At 37.9% G+C, this 18,340-nt stretch overlaps 1 protein-coding gene across 1 annotated transcript; it reads left to right on the forward strand.

Moving 5' to 3' along the window:
- Positions 1-16,572: 16,572 nt before the first annotated feature.
- Positions 16,573-17,706, forward strand: LOC128652907 (uncharacterized). Its single transcript, XM_053705905.1, has one exon. It carries the CDS (start codon positions 16,573-16,575, stop codon positions 17,704-17,706), a length of 1,134 nt encoding a protein of 377 aa, XP_053561880.1.
- The last annotated feature ends 634 nt before the right edge of the window (positions 17,707-18,340 follow it).

An 18,340-nucleotide genomic window follows, 5' to 3' on the forward strand; every position in this document is an offset into this window, starting at 1 on the left:
TGATTACCCTCCTCCTGCTACCTCTTTCTGTGTGTAGGTGATGGGTCTGAAGAGGTAGTACCACTATATTCCACATGGGGGCAATCTCTACTGCGTTGTAGACTAATGCTGGTCACTTCACTACATTCCTCTTTAGAGGAGATTTCATTCACTAAACTAAAGCAGCAAAAATAATGTGAAGATTATTCTAGGGCAAGTAGCAACAGGAATCCTGCAGAAATATTTACTGGACTTACTGAAAACTTATTCCAGACCTAAAGCTATTGAAGACACATATAGACCACCTGGTACATTCATTTCAGAAGCCTTATTATAGTTTGACTTTCATAGAGAAATTGTTTCCAGACTTTGTTATAAAAAAATTGGACAAATTACTCAAAATTTCAATCCTACAAGTTAAAAAACAGGTTTCCAGGAAGCTGGTTGTGCTATTAGGGTCAGCTGTACTCACACTTACCCAAACTGATACAACAGTACATTGCACCTGCATCACAGAATTAAACGATCTAAATCTATTAACCTACAACTCTGCTTTAGAGTTTCTAGCTGATAGTTCCTTCTTAGTAACCCAATATCTTGCATAATGAATGACTCCTTTAAAGGACCATTAACCATTTGAGTGCTAAGCACTTTCACATCTGGGTGCTAAGCTTTTTTGAATTTTATTTTTTTTTAACTCCCCCCCCCCCAGATACTCAGTCTAGGATATTACCTTTCCAACGGTGGGTCTTGGGGGTCTGTAGCTGCTTAGATGCCTGAAATACAGGCTTCTAAGCAGCATGCCCCCTGCTCCTATACTTAACATTGTTAAATATAAATAAAGTTGCGTGGTGACGTCATCACGTTATTGCGTGTGATGTCACCGCACATAACGTGAAGCCCCGTCGATGCCTGTCACTATGCAGACCCGATCGTCGGGGTAGGAGCGGGTGGGAGCCCCCAGATCTCCCTCAAGGTGTGAGAGTGCTAGCGACGGCTCTGAGCTGTCATTAGCACCAGAGTGGGAAACTCTGCGATGGCTCAGAGACGTTGTTAGCACTCAAGGGGTTAAACAGTTTAATTGCATAACCAACAAATGCATAAAAAAATGACAAAGCAAAATCGCCTAGTCTGAATTTAAAATAAGAAGTAGATTTTTTTCTGAAAAATTTCAGTTAGTTAAATTTTCCTTCCTTCTTCATCACATGACAGCTATCAGCCAATCACTAAATGCATATATTTATATACTGTGAATTCTTGCACATGCTCAGTAGAAGCTGGTGCCTCAGAAAGTGTACATATAAAAAGACTGTGCACATCTTGATAATGGAAGTGAATTGTAAAGGTGTTTACAGTTATGTGCTCTATCTAAATCATAAAAGTTTAAGTTTGACTTTAGTGTTCCTTTAAAGTACTTTATGACACATTTGAGCTGTTTTGAAGAGCTGCAAGACCAAGTGTCTGAATCCATTTGCAAATTAGATTTTTAAGGGACGTGAACCACTTTTTAATTACAAGACTTTTCTGTAGTCTTGAAAAAAACATGCTAGGAAAGTGTGAAAACCTTCAGAATACTTTTACACTGCATTTGCCGCAATTTGTTTTCAGTGGCCAAACTCCCCCACCGATTGCGTTATTTGGATGAACCAATCCAGACTTGATTACTGGAGTAGACAAGGCTTGTTCTCCAGACACCTACCTAGATGTCTCTTCAACAAAGAACACCATGGGAACAAAGTAAATGTGATAATAGAAGTAAATTGAAAACTTTTTTTAAATTGTATAATCTGTCTCAATCACAAAATATTTTTTTTTGGGTTTCATATCCCTTTAAACTGCAGGGAAAAACTACTAGAGTATTGTTAATATGCCACATACTATGGGGTTAAATTATAATAACAACTTTAATGAGAGCTGAAGCCACAAGAGGACAACCAGTAGCACGGAGAGTAGGAACTATTCTGCTGAGAGTGTGATGAGCAGTTAAAAGGGACTGCAAACACTTTCACCTAGATTACGAGTTTTGGGTTTGTGTTTTAAGGCCATTTCAGCGTTAAAACAGCACTGCAGCCATTACAAGTCTTGTCGGTATAGCTGTACCACAAGCCTTTTAGCCTGTAACGCAACGTCAGTTCGCACTCGTAAAAATTACGTTTTTTTCATGGGACTTCCACGGTGCAGCCATTACGAGTTTTGTGGTGAGGCTAAAATGCTTCCATTGCAGTCTATACCGACAAGATCCGTACCGCCATCTGAGAGCAGTAGTTTTGAGTTTTACTCAACAAAACTGTTACATAAAACTCATAACTAAAGTGTTACAAAGTACACTAACTGTCAGATCCTGTCTCTAACAAATGAGACGATGTCTCTCAGGTGTTACTGTGAATGATTCAACTGAAACACAATTGCAGACCTTTAACAAAATGAATGGTTTTGTTTCACCAAGTTATAAGTAGTCCATATAGTGAGATGAACTCCTGTTATTTAGTGATGATTAGTAGAAGTTAAGTGGATAAGAATATTGTATTAAATACACAATTCTTAAATATACTATCAGAATTTGTGCCTGGGGTAAAGAAGCCAGAGTATTTGTAGTGCCGAGACTATGATTTAGTTAGAGCCACAGTTCATATCAGGCAGAGTCTATGAAAGTCAATATGTGACAACTTAGCATGTATATACAATCTTTTGCTGTGTAGTAGCAGTCTTGATAGATCAGAATAACAGTGTGAGGTAATTTTACCTGATGTATTAATTCAGCAGCTTCTGTGAGCCGATAGTCCTCTCCGTGTGAATGCCGAAAGCCGTCTTCGGTAGCTACCGGAAGTGAGGTCAGCGAAGGTGAATCTCAATTTGCAGCGTCTGTCGATACAGAGCGTAAGGCAGCTCCGATAGATAGGAACCTTGTATCCAATAAGGTATTTAGAAAAAATAAGTTGCCAGAATATTCAAACAGCAAGTATCAGAAAATAACGAAAGAAGGAAGTTGTATCCTATGAAATAGAGCAAGACAACGCTCTAGGTATTTGTAAATCCAAAGCTTGAGCAAAAACGAAGTGTTCACTTCCAAAATACTAAGCACTGTGTGATAAGTGCGCCAAAGTTAAATAAGGGGAGGTATCCAATAAGGAGAAAGTGAGGATTTAAAGCAACAGTAATGTGAGTCCTTACATGACCCCCCACTTAAGGGAGCTGTTCCACAGCTGCAGGACGTGGTCGATCTGGGTGTCTACGATGATAAGTGGCAACCAGTCTGGGAGCATTCAAGTTGGAAACTGGTTCCCAGGAATCCTCCTCTTCAGAATAATGTTTCCATCTTACCAAATATTGAAGGGTTCCTTTACGAATTCTGGAATCCAGAATAGAATCAACTTCGTATTCTTCATCACCAAGAACTGGAGGGGTAGGAGGCAACAGAATCCTGTTATCACTAGTCTGTTTGTAAGGTTTAAGTAATGAAACATGTATGGTGGGATGAATTTTAATGGTACTGGGTAACTGTAACTTAATAGCATTCTTATTAATGATACGGAGTACAGGAAAAGGACCAATAAAAAGACTAGCAAGTTTTTTTGATGGAATTTGAAGTTTCAAGTTTTTTGTGGAGAGCCAAACCAGATCTCCAACATTATAAGTAGGAGGTTCACGTCTGCGTAGATCATAATACTTTTTCTGAACCGCTTGAGAGTTTAATATATTTTGTTGAATGAAGGTAAAGTTCTCCTGAAGAGAGTTGAGAAATTCCTCTACTGGTGGGGATTCAGAAGCTTTTTCAGGTGAGAAAGTGATACGTGGATGATATGCATAATTTGCAAAGAACGGAGTCATTTTTGTAGATGAATTTCTGGAATTGTTGTAAGAAAATTCTGCCATGGATAGATATTTCAACCAATCATTCTGGTGGTAAGCACAATAACATCTGATAAACTGATCGAGCCATTGATTAATCCTTTCTGCTTGTCCGTTCGTTTGCGGATGGAAAGCAGTGGTAAATCTGTGATCTATCTGAGCTGCTTCACATAACTTTGACCAAAAGCGGGAGGTGAATTGACTTCCCCTGTCAGTGGTCAATATGGGTGGTATGCCATGTAATTTTACAATGTTTTCAAGGACTAACTGAGCTGTTTCACTTGCGGTGGGAAGCTTGTGGAATGGTATAAAGTGTGCCATTTTTGTGAAAATATCAACCACAACGAAAATGGTATTTTGGTTATTGGACAAAGGAAGATCAACTATGAAGTCCATAGAAACATGTTGCCAAGGCATTTCAGGTACAGGTAATGGCATTAAAAGTCCATATGGTGGTCTCCTTTCTGTCTTACAAGTGGTGCAAATGATACAGGATTGAATGTAGTCTATTACATCAGACTTCATTTTTGGCCACCAGAAGTGTCTGGTCAGTTGTTCTAATGTTCTGTTTACACCTGGATGTCCGGCAAGAGGTGAGTCATGATGTGCTTTTATCATCTCTGACCTAAGAGAGGGGGGTATAAAAACTTTCGTACCATGATAATATATGCCATCATACCTTTGGAGGCTTGGATGAGGTGAGTCCTGCTGATTTTCAGTATATGCCCTTAATTGTGTAACAAGAGGTGTTGTGAGACCAATGAAACGTTCAGGGGATATGATAGACCTAGGTAAGTCTTCAGGTTGAGGTTTTTCAGTCTGGCGAGATAAAGCATCTGCTTTCCCATTTTTAGCTGCAGGTCTATATATGATTTGGAAATTAAACCTATCAAAATAGAGACTCCATCTCACTTGTCTTGCGGATAATGTCTTATTGTTCTGCAGGTATTGTAAGTTTTTGTGGTCTGTCAGTATAGTAATGGGTACCCTTGTTCCTTCGAGAAGGTGCCTCCAATGTTCCAGAGATGATCTAATTGCAAGCAATTCTTTATCTCCAATGGAGTAATTTCGTTCTGCTGGAGTCATAACCTTGAAGTAGGATACTGGATGTAAAGGATCAGTTAATGATTTCTGCTGAGAGAGGATTGCCCCTATAGCGAAATCAGAGGAATCAACTTCTAGAGTATATGGGTAGGAAGGATTGGGAAATTGTAAAATTGGGGCACTAGTGAATCTTTCTTTGAGATAAAGGAAGGCATCGTTTGCAGCGGAGGACCAGCGGAAAGGAGTTTTATCTCCTGTAAGACAAGTGAGTGGCTTCACAATTTTGGAAAAATTCTTAATAAACTTTCTATAGTAATTCGAGAACCCAAGGAAACGTTGTAATTGTTTCTTGGTTCTTGGCACTGGCCAGTTAGTGACTGCATCGACTTTTTCAGGTTGCATTTGAATACCTTTAGGTGATATGTTATATCCTAAGTAAGAGACATTATCGGTGTGGAACATGCATTTCTCTGGTTTTGCATATAGTTTGTGAGTTCTAAGTCGGGAGAGAATCCATCTGACATGTTTCACATGTTCTGTTTTGGTTTTGGAGTAAATTAAAATGTCGTCTAAGTAGACAACAACGCAAACATCTAATAGATCCCTGAACACATCATTAATGAAGTGTTGGAATGTGGCGGGCGCATTGCAAAGGCCAAACGGCATTACGAGGTATTCGAAAAGACCGTATCGAGTACGGAATGCCGTTAGCCATTCATGACCTTCTTTTATTCTAATAAGATTGTAGGCGCCTCTTAAGTCCAGTTTAGTAAAGATGGTAGCTTCGGACAGCCTCTCAATCATTTCTGGGATCAAAGGTAAAGAGTAGCAATTTTTTATCGTGAGTTTATTCAATTCGCGATAATCTATTATGGGCCTCAATGACTGGTCTTTATTGCGCACAAAAAACATACCCGCCCCAGCTGGGGAGGTTGAGGGACGAATGAAGCCTTTTTTTAAATTCTCTTCTAGATACCCCTTAAGATGTTCTAATTCAGGTTGGCTTAGGATATAAGTGGCCAACAGGTATATTAGCACCAGGAAGTAATTGAATAGGGCAATCATATACCCGGTGGGGAGGAAGATTTTCGGATTCAGTCTTACTAAAGACATCACTGAAATCTTTATATTCTTTAGGAATATCAATCAGAGGTTCAGTAGTTTGTAATAAAAAAGAATCATGTAGGCAAGTAGTTTTGAAATATGGTGAAAGAAAATTTATTTGAAAAGGTAACCAATCAATGGAAGGGTTATGCACTTGTAACCATTTTAAACCCAAAATAACATTGAAGTGAGGGGAAGGTAATACATCGAATACCAATAACTCAATATGCCCTGATATATTCACAGTAAGGGGAACAGTCTGTTTGCTGATAGGGCCAGAACTGATAGTGGAACCATCTATTACTCTAATGGGTACAGGAATTTTTTTACATACAAGGGGTATGTTATTTCTTGAACAATACTCTTGATCAATGAAGTTTCCACATGCCCCTGAATCGACAATGGCATCAGTCGTCACTTGGCTTAGATCCCACTGTAATGAGAGATTGATTAAACAGTAGGAAGGATGGGTTACATTTTGTAAAGATGAGATATGAAGTTGCAACTTACTTCGTTTGTTTTTAAGAAGAACAGGACAGTCTTGTACAACATGTCCTGGATTTGCGCAGTACATACACAGGTTTTTCACCTTCCTGCGTAATTTTTCTTCTGGACTAAGAGGTCCCTTTATAACACCAATCTCCATGGCTTCAGCTGTTGGTTTAGAGGATGAATGAAACATTGGAGTAGGGATAGGGAATAACGGTTTAGGTTTAGTTTCAGTCCAAGACCTCTCTGCCTTTCTCTCTCTGAGCCTCCGGTCAATCTGAATTGCTAGTTTCATAACTCCTTCCAAAGTTTTAGGTATCTCTACTCTAGCAAACTCGTCTTTGAGGGATTCAGAAAGTCCCAATCTGAATTGATTGCGTAAAGCAATAGGATTCCAGAGAGAATCATTGGCAAGCTGTTTGAATTCGCTGATGTAGTCCTCGACGGGACGTTTCCCTTGTTTAAGGGATCTCATGGATGTCTCTGCTGTTAATTGCACATCTGAATCTTGGAACATTTCATCCATAGCTGAAAAAAAAGATTCTAGGGATCCAAGTATGGGATCATCAGTTTCCAGTAAATTATCAGCCCAGTTACGAGGTTCCGCTCTTAAAAGTGAAATGGCTGTTAATACTTTCAATCTTTCAGTGGGATATGTTCGCGGCTTCATAGTAAAAATTAACTGACATGCATTTTTAAAGTGTCTGTAATGTTTCCTATTACCAGAAAATACATCAGGTAAGGGAACTTGTGGTTCCAAAGTCATCTCTAACTGATTGGACTTTACAGCAATGGAATCCCTGATCACAGATTTTAAAGCTCTGTTTTCTATTTCCACTTCATGTAATCTTTGAGCTAATTGATCAACTTTTTGGGAAAGATTATACACAACTTGTGAAATGTCTGCTGGTTCCATTTCTTAAGGCTTAGTATTATGTCAGATCCTGTCTCTAACAAATGAGACGATGTCTCTCAGGTGTTACTGTGAATGATTCAACTGAAACACAATTGCAGACCTTTAACAAAATGAATGGTTTTGTTTCACCAAGTTATAAGTAGTCCATATAGTGAGATGAACTCCTGTTATTTAGTGATGATTAGTAGAAGTTAAGTGGATAAGAATATTGTATTAAATACACAATTCTTAAATGTACTATCAGAATTTGTGCCTGGGGTAAAGAAGCCAGAGTATTTGTAGTGCCGAGACTATGATTTAGTTAGAGCCACAGTTCATATCAGGCAGAGTCTATGAAAGTCAATATGTGACAACTTAGCATGTATATACAATCTTTTGCTGTGTAGTAGCAGTCTTGATAGATCAGAATAACAGTGTGAGGTAATTTTACCTGATGTATTAATTCAGCAGCTTCTGTGAGCCGATAGTCCTCTCCGTGTGAATGCCGAAAGCCGTCTTCGGTAGCTACCGGAAGTGAGGTCAGCGAAGGTGAATCTCAATTTGCAGCGTCTGTCGATACAGAGCGTAAGGCAGCTCCGATAGATAGGAACCTTGTATCCAATAAGGTATTTAGAAAAAATAAGTTGCCAGAATATTCAAACAGCAAGTATCAGAAAATAACGAAAGAAGGAAGTTGTATCCTATGAAATAGAGCAAGACAACGCTCTAGGTATTTGTAAATCCAAAGCTTGAGCAAAAACAAAGTGTTCACTTCCAAAATACTAAGCACTGTGTGATAAGTGCGCCAAAGTTAAATAAGGGGAGGTATCCAATAAGGAGAAAGTGAGGATTTAAAGCAACAGTAATGTGAGTCCTTACACTAACACCCATAATCTGACTATTAACCCCTAAACCGAGGCCCTCCCGCATCGCAAACACTGTATTAAAGTTATTAACCCCTAATCTGCCTCTCCCAACATCGCCGCCACTAATAAAATTTATTAACCCCTATTCCGCCGTTCCCCGACACCGCCACCACTATAATAAACCTATTAACCCCTAAACCGTAACCCCCCCACAATGAAATATACTAAATTAAACTATTAACCCCTAAACTGAAAGCTCCCCACATCGCAATAAACTAATTTAAACTAGTAACCCTTAAACCTAACGCCCCCCTAACTTTATATTAAAGTTTCAATTTCCCTATCTTAAATTAAATTAAAACTTAACTGTCAAATTAAAAAAAACTAAGTTTAAACTAACAATTAAACTAATATAACTATTAAACTAAAATTAAATTAACTACCAAAAAATACACATTAAAAAATCCTAACACTACTATAAAAATTGCAAAGTATCTAATTATAAAAATGAAAAAATACTAAATTACAAAAAATAATAAACAAAGTTATCAAAAATAAAAAAGAATTACAGCTAATCTAATAGCCCTATCAAAATAAAAAAGCCCACCCAAAATAAAAAAAAAACCTAGCCTACAATAAACTACCAATGGCCCTTAAAAGGGCCTTTTGTAGGGCATTGCCCTAAGTTAAACAGCTCTTTTACCTGTAAAAAAATACAAAGACCCCCCCCAACAGTAAAACCCACCACCCAACCAACCCCCCAAAATAAAAAAACCTACCTCTAACAAAAACCTAAACTACGCATTGTCCTGAAAAGGGCATTTGTATGGGCATTGCCCTTAAAAGGGCATTTAGCTCTTTTGCATTGCCCTGAAAAGGGCATTTAGCTCTTTTAAGAAAAGCCCAAACCCTAAACTAAAAAAAAACCCACCCAAAAAAGTTTAAAAAATCCTAACACTAACCCCCGACGATCCACTTACAGTTTCTGAAGTCTGGACATCCAGGCGGCGAGAAGTCTTCATCCAGGTGGCGAGGTCTTCATCCATCCAGGCGGCATCTTCTATCTTCAGTCAGGCGGCATCTTCTATCTTCATCCCGGTGGCGTCTTCTATCTTCATCCCGGCGGCGCGGAGCGGATCCATCCTGAAGACATCCGGCGTGGAGCATCCTCTTCATACGGTCGCCACTGTATACTGAATCTTCAATGCAAGGGAGCATTTTGAAAATGAGATAGAAGATGCTGTCTGGATGAAGATGGAGCTGCCGGGATGAAGATCTTTCAACCGGGACTTCAGCAACTGTGAGTACCTAAAGAGGGGTTAGTGTTAAGTTTTTTAAGGTTTTTTTGGGTGGGTTTTTTTAGATTAGGGGTTGGGCATTTCTTAAAAGAGCTAAATGGCCTTTTAAGGGCAAGAAAAAGAGCTAAATGTCCTTTTAAGGGCAATGCCCATACAAATGCCCTTTTCAGGGCAATGGGTAGATTTGTTTTTTTTTTTATAGTTTTTTTTATTTTGTGGGTTTGGGGGGTAGGGGGTTGTAATGTTAGTGGGCCTTTGTATTTTTTTTAGAAAAAGAGCTGATTTATTTAGGGCAATGCCTTACAAAAGACCCTTTTAAGGGCTATTGGTAGTTTATTATAGATTGTTTTTTTTTATTTTGGGGTGAGTTCTTTTTTTAAATGGGTATTAGAATAGGAATATTTTTGATAGTTTGTTCTATTTAGAATATACATTTTTTATTTTTAATGGGCAGCAAAAGAACTGAATGCCCTTTGAAGGGTAATGCCCATACAAATGCCCTTTTCAGGGCAATGGGTAGATTAGGTTTTAGTTTATGTTTATTTTGTGGGTTTGGGGGGTGGGGGTTTGTATACTGTTGGTGTTTACAATATAAGCCTAAAATCATTGTGATCTCTGAATCGTGGCTAACCGCAAAAATACCCTACTCTGCCATTGCAATACATGGGTATTCATGCCATAGAAATGACAGAGCAAAGAGAGGAGGCGGCATTGTAATCTATGTTGACAATTCCACAAAGTACACCCCTTACAAAAATCTAGCTCTTCTGCCACCTTTGATTTCCTTTCTGGCACAATTGAGATCCCGTACAGTAAATCAATAATTGTTGCAGGAATCTACCGCCCACCTAGCTCCTCTGTACATTCCCTTTCAGACATAGCCCATTTCCTTAGTGAAACCATAGCTCAAAAAACAAAAAGTGAAGTTTTGGTTTTTGGAGATTTTAATATTGATTGGCTGAATCCAAAAAATAATAGTTGTTGCTCTGTGTTTAAGTCTTTGCAGCTAACGCAATTAATCTCCTCCCCAATTTGCATAAACAACAAAAGCCATAATCACACCCTGCTCGATTGGATTCTCTCCACCTCTCCCGACCGAATCCAGGAGGCAGGTGTTCTCCCTAACAATTTCAGTGACCACTGCTTAGTGTACTGGTTGCGCAAAATAAAGGCAACTAAAACCTCTCCCAAGGTTAAAATCACCAGATCCTTCAAAAAATGTAATCTTCAATCATTTCTAAATTACATCAAGAACCTCCCCTGGCACAGATTAAACCTAATCCCAGATCTTGGAATTTACATGCCCCGCTGCGTAAGGTGAGAGTAAAAGGAGTACACTTGAATTGGATCACAGCTGACCTCATTCAAATGTACCAGTTTCGAGATTCATTGTGGTCAAAGTTCAAGCATACTGGCTATATGAACGATCACTGTGTATATAGACAATGGAGAAATATATGCACTAAACAAACAAAATTGGCCAAGGCCCAATATTTCTGTGAAAATCTGAACAATAACATATCAAAACCTAGAAAGTTTTGGAAAGTCATAAATAATTTACAAACCCCACCAATCCACTCCCAACCCTCCACTGTCAATGTGGACAACAAACCCTGCAACTCCCCTTAGATGTAGCAAATGCCTTTAACAATTATTTTGTCGGATGCTCCATCACCCTGATTGACAAACTAATAAATGGCACGCATCCTGAAGCTACAAATGTGGATCAGGCCCCACTAAATCGGCAAAGACCCAATATAGAGAAGTTCAATTTTAGACCTGTACCCATCAATGTCATTAAGAAACACCTTAATAACCTAAAAATGAAAAACCAGTCTGGACCTGATCAAATCCCAGCAATGCTGTTGAAGCTTAGTGCGCCAGTAATTGCTAAACCTGTCACAACCCTAATTAATGAATCCTTGGTGTCTGGGTACATACCCAAACTTTGGAAGACTGCAAGAGTAGTGCCTATCCATAAAAGTGGGGAGATAACCTTCGTTTCTAACTATCGCCCAATATCATTGCTACAAATGCGTCCATACGCAATTATGTGAATATTACGAACAATCTAACTATCTGACCCCTGATCAATCAGGTTTTCGTACAAATCACCCCACTACAACTGCGCTCCTAAAAGTTTGCAACGACATCCAAACTGGAATGGAACAAGGAGACCTAACAGGAGCTATTTTCCTTGATTTTGCAAAGGCCTTTGACACAGTAGACCACGGCATACTACTGCTCAAACTAAAAAACAGGTATTGGTGATCGTCCGCTAACCTGGTTTCGATCATATGTATCAGATCGATCACAATATGTCTCCATTTCTGACAGTGACTCACTCCCTCCCTCTCCCAGTCACGTGTGGTGTTCCCCAAGGTTCCATTCTCAGCCCCCTACTATTCACATTATTTATAAATGATCTGCCTGTCTGCAAATCCTCAACTGCACACATGTATGCAGATGACACAGTAATCTATGCAAACAATTCCGATCTACCGCAGCTTGAAGCAGTGCTCCAAGACCAGTTCACAGAGGTAGAAAAGTGGATCTCAAAAAACTAACTCTTCCTAAACACTGACAAAACTGTCACAATGATCTTTGGAACGGGACCTAAACTACACAAACTACAAAATTCCCATCTATGCATCAAAACAAAATCAAATTGCACACTCGATCCTCCTTTTCCTACAGAGCGCCACAATTATGGAACCAACTCCTGCACACTTTCAAACCTTCCCCATGCCTAATATCCTTTAAGAGATCCCTCTCTACATATCTCAAAACAGAATGCACCTGTCATTGTTGATGACATATTTCCTACCTGTTCTATGTTAAATTTTTGTGCATATATTGTGTATTATTATTGTTTTTGTATTTTATTGTACCCATTGTATCAATGCAATGTTTTGTGTACCCAGGACATACTTGAAAACGAGAGAAATCTCAATGTATCCTTCCTGGTAAAATATTTTATAAATAAATAATAATAAATAAATACGTAAATACTGTTAGGGGGTGTTTGTTTTTCTTTTGTAGAAAAAGAGCTGATTTCTTTACAGCAATGCCCTACAAAATGCCCTTTTAAAGGCCCACAAAAGGCCCTTTTAAGGGCCCTTGGTAGTTTATTTTAGATTAGGGTTTTTTATTTTTGGGTGTTTTTTTTTTTTTTTTAAAAAGTGTTTTACAATAGGAATAATTTTTATTGTTTGGGATAATTTTGGTTGTTATTTTTTGTAGATTTTAATGTAAGGCAGCTTAGGTTTTATTTCACAGGTTTGTATTTATTTTAATTAGGTAGTTAATAAATAGTTAATAACTATTTACTAACTAGTCTACCTAGTTAAAATAAATACAAACTTACTTGTAAAATAAAAATAAAACCTAAGCTAGCTACAATATAACTATTAGTTATATTGTATCTAGCTTAGGTTTTATTTCACAGGTAAGTATTTAGTTTTAAAAAGGTATTATTTAGTTAATAATTGTAAATTTAATTTAGCTCTATTTTAATTATGTTAAAGTTAGGGGGTGTTAGGTTTACGGTTAGGGTTATGGTTAGGTTTAGGGGTTAATATAGTTTAATTTAGGTTGTTGCGATGTGGGGGGCTGGTGGTTTAGGGGTTAATAGGTTTATTAAGTGGTAGTGATGTGGGAGGCCAAAGGTTTAGGGGTTAATAACTTTATTTAGTTGTGGCGATGTCGGGGAGCGGCAGAATAGAAGTTAATAGATTTATTATAGTGTGGGTGATGTTGGGGTGCAGGGGAATAGGGCTTAATAACTTTAGTATAGTGGCGGCAATATCGGGTCAATGCAACCATATCGCACACACAAGCCGGCTGTTTGAAAACTTGTAATGGCAGCGCAATGGAGTGTGAAATAACGCAACTTTTGTTGCGTTCATTTCACACCCAGTTACGCCCATGACATGAATCTACCAGTTTAAAATTTAACTATAAAGGGTCAGATTACGAGTGGAGCGCTAAATTATGGAATAGCGTAAAGTGGTTGATTGCGGGTGTTGGTACGCATTTGGTTTTTTGCTCGTATTACAAGTTGAAAGTAAACGCGATCGCTTGAGCACAATTGAAATTAATGTGCGTTGGGATATTGCGTCCTCAGAGTTCTTGTTAACTGTTTTGCAAAACAAAAAAGTATCACAAAACACTTGAAAATACTTATAATACACTATCTAATTATATATATATATATACAGTATATATAAAAAAAAATATTGCACACAAAAGTTATAAGGGCTCAAAGATATGAGATCTCAAGGGCTTTAACACTGAGATACATACATATACATTTCTAAATATGTATATGTATGTGTGTGTATGCTGTATATATATATATATATATATATATATATATATATATATACCTGTATATGCATACAGAGAGAGAAGCGCTCTACCAGGAACGAACATCCGCTCAGTAGCTTGTTCTTTGGCGAGTTTCTACCTAGGAGCAGCCTCTTTTAGCCCAATTGTGCTTTTCACAGAGAAAAACTTTCCTGAAGTTTATTAGTCTGATCCGGCTTGGAAAGGTCAGTCCAGCCCTGAAATAGCAGGCAATTCTCCTCTAAACAAGCAACATGACAATGCTAGACAATAGTTTCAGCCTTCTGTGGGCCTCTTCAGTGAGGTGCAGTCATATTCCACTAAGCACATTGGGCAAGGAGTCTACATCTGGTTTACCCCATCACCCTTAGGGAGACCTCCCCAGGGTCATAATACAAATGCATACAATGCTCTGCAAATATTAATACATACATATTTCTATATATATCTGATGGTATTTTGGTACAATATATATCCATACCTAACAATAAATAGTTAACTAAATAAATCACACAAAAAAATATGTCTCTGACTGGCCAGAACAAGACTCCCATAGGAGCGAGAGTGCCCTTCCTAGCAATGCGAATGGGAGCGCGCGTTCGCATTGCAATTTACTTGTAATACCAGTGCACATTATCGTGCGCTGTTATTAGAAAGTGGAGAGCTAATATCGCTTGCACGCAAGTGATATTTAGCGCTCCACTTGTAATCTTGCCCATAGACATTCCTATATACATCTTTAGAGATGTATGTGTATCTATCTCATGGGAAAGCCCTTTGCCTGCCTTTTTTTTCTAACACTGAGATCTCTATGAGCCTTCTAACACCTGAGATTTCATATCTTTGAGCCCTTTTTTATACTATATTTTTTGCTAATAATTTTTATTAGATGGTGTTATTATGAGCGTAAGTGTACTTTGTAATGTCATTTTTATGTTTTGTGACAATTTTGCAAAACAGTTAACCACAGGTCTAAGGACGCGCTAACCTAACAAGCGTTAACTTGAATTGCGCTCAAGTGATTGCACTTACTTTCAACTAGTGATACGAGCGCAATTTAACCTGTGCGCAAAACCGATATTGCTTGCACGCAAACCTTTGTGCTTTACTCGCAATCTAGCCCAATATTTTCAAAGTATTAATCCTATATGTAACTGTGTATATCTATACCTATATATAATTAAATAAATATATATATATATATATATATATATATATATATATATATATATATATATATATATATATAGGTATAGATATATATTGTACCAAAATACCATCAGATATATGTAGAAATATTTATTTATGAATATATAGAACATATTCTGCTATGTGAAGAACATTGGAATGTGAAATATTCATATTTTCATGTCGGGTTAGTGCACTAGAGAATATGCGATCGTGTTTGACTGCAAACAGGGTGTTAGTTTTTTTTCCATTTTTTTTGCTTCATTGACTTCCATGGAGAATATGTTAACGTGCACGCGATAATCGAAGTTTGACCATTACACGCGTTGGGTTAGAACTCCAGCAAAACGCTTTACTTTTAACTTGTAATTCAAGCGCTACCCAATGCGTGCAAAAACCTTAGTTCTAGAGGAGTTAGCAATTGAGCTACTCTACTTGTAATCTGGCCCTAAATGTTTAATTATAAGTGTTAAAATAACTTTTCAATATATTTTAATTATTTATGTTACTGTCTTTTCATGTAACTTGAAACTATGCTAACTTCTCAAGGCTACCCCTACTAAATATTTGTCCTTAACTGGCCTCAGCAAACTGCAAAATTATATAGTGTTTGCTAACATACAAGGAGCATGGCTATCCTTGTATACTCAAGTACAAGTCTGGATTGGCTCATACAAACAAGGCAAATAGTGGGATGACTATTTAAAAACAACTGCAGCAAACAAGGTGTTCATTTGTTTTTAAAATGTTGGCTGATTGTATTCTACAGCAAGACATTAATCTGATCTGAGGTATTGTGATTATTTACTGTGTGTTCCTTGCAGACCAGTAGGTATTCTTTGTACTGTTAGTTGTAGTAAACTGGGTCACTGTGTGTGAATGACACTGGCAATAGATATTTAATAACTACTCTGTTTATTATTAATCTACTTTTCTTTCAGACACATATCACCAGGCACATATATTGAAAGTAAAGCTTTGTTATTCTATAGTATATTTTTCAGTTTTTAAAATCAGGTTGCCTTTTTTTTCAATTTACAAAATATTTATTGCTGAATAATTACTTACTGGTGTTTTCAAAATAATAAAAAATGACATACTACTATTCTAAGAATTCTTGATGCAATTTACAAAAATTCATACGAAAAAAAAAAAAGGTTTCACTGCTAGATGTTGCCTGTTTAGGATGTGGCTTTAAACATAACATTTCTTAAGCATATCTGATCTAACAAATCACTTTATTCTTTGAAACGTTTTTGCAACATTAGTATTAGAAATGTTTTTGCTAGCATAGTACAGCAAATAAAGCTTCATGCGACACATGACATCATAAATGTGACATCATAGTAGTGTTGCTAGTTTCCCAGTGAGTGAGCCTTTACAAAAAATCAATGCTGCAGAAGATTCCACTGATACCATAAGCAGTAAACATTCTCTGTCTGCTGATAAGAAGTGACACCAGGAATCCAGGATCTCCACTACATAGATTCTTTTTAAACATCACGTCAGCATAATGTTTGATTACAAGATTTTAGAGATGCCGGCTGTCATCTTTGATAATGGATCAGGATTATGTAAAGCTGGACTTTCTGGGGACCGGGCTCCAAGATCAATTATTACATCAATTATTGGTCATTCTAAAGGAAAGTCAGCAATGCTTGGTGCAGGATGTACTGAATATTATGTTGGAGAAGAGGCCCAAGTCAAAAGAGGAATCTTAAATCTGAACTACCCAATTGAGCACGGTATAGTTACCTCTTGGGATGACATGGAAAAAATCTGGAGACACATGTTTGATTGTGAACTATGTGTGAAGTCCAGTGAGAGACCTGTACTGTTGACAGAAGCTCCTTTGAACCCTTTACAGAACCGTGAGAAGATGGCTGAGATAATGTTTGAAAACTTTAATGTCCCAGCCATGTATGTGGAAGTGCAAGCTGTTCTAGCCTTATATGCTGCTGGCCGTACCACCGGCATTGTTTTGGATAGTGGAGATGGAGTTACCCATGTGGTGCCCATATATGATGGCTACTGTTTACCACATGCAGTGTCTAGAATTAATGTTGCAGGCAGAGACATCACAGAACATTTTATGAGGCTTCTTTTAGAATGTGGACATTCATTTGTAACAACTGCCGAGAGAGAAATGGTAAGGGAGCTAAAGGAGAAGCTCTGCTATGTGGCACTGGATCCAAAACTGGAAATAAAAAGAAACCATGAGGAAATCATGAAAGAGTATAAACTTCCTGATGGGAAAGTCATTGCAGTTGGTAACCAGCGGTTCCGCGCTACAGAGATAATGTTTACCCCAGCTAATATTGGCCTTGAGACACCTGGGGTGCATAAAATGATCTTTAATAGCATTATGAAATGTGGCATTGATATACGCAAGGATCTGTATGGTAATGTACTTTTGTCAGGAGGTTCTACTCTTTTTAAAGGATTTGATGAGAGACTAATGAAGGAGATGCAAATCCAGGTACCAAGTGGCATGCCAGTGGGGATAAAAGCACCACCTGATAGAAAATACAGCGTGTGGATCGGAGCATCTGTCCTTACTACCCTGAAATCCTTCAAAAGAATGTGGATAACATCCCCTGATTATAAAGAATATGGCACTTCTGTAGTCCACAAAAAATGTCTTTAACATCTCTCCAGTGAAACAACTGAATCCATCACTAAGTTGTTCTATGAATCCAAAATAAAATGTTTATATAACTAATACTGTGTATAAGTTTCATTTTTACTTTTTGTAAATTCAGAAATTAGTGTATATATATCAGTAGTAACAGCCAGAACTCTATGCCAGCATCTGTTTTAGGAAATATTCAGGGCTATCTCAGACAGTTAGACAGTTCATGTCCCATGGAGGCCAACAGCATATGGGGAAACACAGCTGCAACCAGCAAAATAAAGCAGCTCTGTACAGGTTTACAGCCTACAACTACTACCAGCTACTAGTTGCCTCTGAGCACACCCCCCCCCCCCACACACTTTGTCTCATAGGATTACCCAGTGGCTGTGAGTAAAGCCCAATGCAAGATCATACATCGGGATTAACCTAGGATTACCCAAACACTTCTGGATAAAGCTAATGCTTGCACTTTTATACCCCCATCTTCACTATCTTTTTTGCCTCCAGCGCCTGTTTTTTTCAAGGGAGGCAAAGCAAAGTGAATATATGTGTGATTAGAGATTAGGTTCTGTAGCTGTTATGAGTGCTGTGATCAGCAGAGCGCTGTGATAAACTTTAAGCAAACGGGTAGCTTTATCCAGAAGCG

Source organism: Bombina bombina, chromosome 3 (assembly GCF_027579735.1).
Source record: "Bombina bombina isolate aBomBom1 chromosome 3, aBomBom1.pri, whole genome shotgun sequence".
NCBI lineage: Eukaryota > Metazoa > Chordata > Amphibia > Anura > Bombinatoridae > Bombina > Bombina bombina.